This window comes from Zea mays, chromosome 8, assembly GCF_902167145.1.
Source record: "Zea mays cultivar B73 chromosome 8, Zm-B73-REFERENCE-NAM-5.0, whole genome shotgun sequence".
NCBI lineage: Eukaryota > Viridiplantae > Streptophyta > Magnoliopsida > Poales > Poaceae > Zea > Zea mays.
In genome coordinates, this window is record NC_050103.1 from 92,844,901 (window position 1) to 92,847,240 (window position 2,340).

The 2,340-nt window shown below is 43.2% G+C and overlaps 1 protein-coding gene across 1 annotated transcript; it reads right to left on the reverse strand.

The window, feature by feature from the left end:
* Positions 1-529: 529 nt before the first annotated feature.
* Positions 530-1,757, reverse strand: LOC100276236 (uncharacterized). Its single transcript, NM_001371539.1, has 4 exons — positions 1,628-1,757; positions 1,353-1,533; positions 1,156-1,228; positions 530-996 (listed from the first exon to the last, which is right to left on the reverse strand). Exons 1-4 carry the CDS (start codon positions 1,656-1,658, stop codon positions 742-744), a joined length of 540 nt encoding a protein of 179 aa, NP_001358468.1. The 5' UTR covers positions 1,659-1,757; the 3' UTR covers positions 530-741.
* Positions 1,758-2,340: the final 583 nt, after the last annotated feature.

A 2,340-nucleotide genomic window follows, 5' to 3' on the forward strand; every position in this document is an offset into this window, starting at 1 on the left:
AATTAACATGTTATTCTTTAATTTTATATACCATTCTTGTACAATTGACGATTATCCCAGTTTGATTCAGGTAGCTAGGTATTAAGTGATGGGATAGCTTCACAGGTACCAAGTTTATGTTGCCGATTGCTTGTACATGTGCTTTATTAGACTAACAATATGAGAACCTCTTTTCATTTATAATCAAGTGCAGACTATGTGATGTATAAAAACCGTCGCGACACCAAACGAGCACTTCCACTTTTTGACTTAATATTTAAAAATGAATGATACTGAAATATATCAACTCTTCATGGTTAGTATTGTTGTAAAGGTTTGTAACATGCTTGAACAACTATTGTATTTAAATAAGGTATAACTATGTGATACATAAAAACTGTCGCACCGTACGGATACTTTCACTCGTATTATAAAAAAAGGTGTGTATCATGCATACGTCAAAATTATGGAGTAACGTGAGAGTTGTAACTCTAATAAAAAAGCTCGACCTCCAAGAGCAAAAAGGTTGTAATTCTCACAAACCGAACAATTATAATATGTCATGATCGAATTAACTCTTTTTAAGTCGTTTTTACAATTCTGGACGCGATCAAGCCAAGCAGGGCACAGACTCACAGCTCACTGGCATTTATTCCGGTAAAATAGATGAAATTACTTTCTGGAAAGCAAGTGGACGATATATATATGTAATAATATACACAACTTAATTTGTTTTGGTGGGGGTTACATTATTATTATTATTTAGAGCTTGTTGGACTTGGCGAGGTAGACGACGGCGCCGGAGGTGGCTGCCGGGATGACGATGTCGTCGGATATGGCGTTGAGGCCCGGGACGATCCTCTTGGTGAGGAGCGCGCACACGGGCACGCCGAAGAGGACGACGAGGATGTCAATGGCCGCCTTGCCGAACGTGAAGCTGTCTATCTTGAGGATGGCCCTGGCGATGCTCTCGAACTCCTGCGCCGTCACGTTCCGCCCCTTCCCCGTGTGGAACCTCTGCGCACGCTCGATCATATATATCGGGTTAGAAGAAGCAGAGAACGAGAGGAAACTGGATGACAAGTCCGCCGAAAGAGAGAGAGAGAGAGAGATACTTGTACTCTTGATTGAACACAAGAAAAACAGAGTAGAGAATGAAGCAAGCACCCCCCTCACCTCGTACTTTTCCTTGAGCTCGTCCTTGGGTGGTATCCTGTACTGCAGCTGCCCACGTTCCTCGCAAAATTTCCTGGACAATTCGGGAGAGATAAATAATGCAACAAGAATTCAGGATTAATTCTTGTCCATTGAGTTGAGTCTTGAGAGTCGAGAGAGGACACGCGTGTGTCATCGTACGTCATGCATGAACTTACTCGATGAGCTCGTAAATGGCGTGGTAGAAGTCATCGAACTCCTTCACATCCTTCACCTTGCTGTCGTAGTTCTTCCTCATGAACTCAATGAGCGCGTCTGCGTCGCTGGATTTGAGCGCCTTCTTCCCGTCATTCTTCTTCTCGGGGCTTTTCTGCACTGCCTCCTCAACCGCCGCCGCCGCTGCCATTATTCAGAGAGCGAGCGACAAGTAATTTTTTTTTTTGTCATTCGTATGGTACTCGAGCTTCATTGGCACATAATCGATAGGGTGTACCTTGCTTCGCCTTGGCAGCTCCTTGGCCCATGGAGTCCCGCTCGATTTATGACGGTTGGATCGATGTCGGACAAGTAGTACGTTTGCCGTGCGTGCACATGCATAGGCACTGCCGCCAGGCGATATATGCATGTGTATAGGGCCGGGGCGCGGGGCCGCATATGAAGCGATGTTCCTTGTGTGAGACAAAGGCAACCGGCGTCGATCGCTCCGGCTGAACGCAAAGTTAGGTACTACGCATCAGCCAAGGAAAGGGCACAACACAACGCAAGAACGACGGTGACTCCGGCCTGACGCAAGCTTCGATTCTCTAGCACATGCCATACGTACACCGTCAGCAAACCCTAAACTACGCACTTCTCTCTCTCTCTCTTCAGACCGTTTGATTTGTTGAGGAGGTGCAACATGTAAAAACCCGTAAAATATATGCATACCGTGAAGTGATCTAAATATATTACACATCAGATTAGTGCCAATCTCTTTATTTTCTATATCATTCTTAATATTTTCTTTTCTAATAATGTAATTCATTTTCTACAATATATGATTTATGGCTTAACTGTTAGACGGAGCTCAATTTGCTTTTAATATCCTAAACAATTTAAATGATGTAGTATTTAGTTTTTAGGTCACTATTTTAAGGAACCTTATTAGAGAACCATCAAATTAGCATCACAACAATCATATGTAGTATTTCACTTCTCTCAATGTTT

Excerpts from the sequence above, each read along its gene's own strand:
- LOC100276236 (NM_001371539.1), bottom strand. The coding sequence starts at position 1,658 with ATGGGCCAAGGAGCTGCCAAGGCGAAGCAAG. Across the intron at positions 1,229-1,352 it reads GCCATTTACGAGCTCATCGA|GAAATTTTGCGAGGAACGTG; the intron begins GTAAGTTCATGC and ends CGAATTGTCCAG. Across the intron at positions 997-1,155 it reads AGCTCAAGGAAAAGTACGAG|AGGTTCCACACGGGGAAGGG; the intron begins GTGAGGGGGGTG and ends GAGCGTGCGCAG.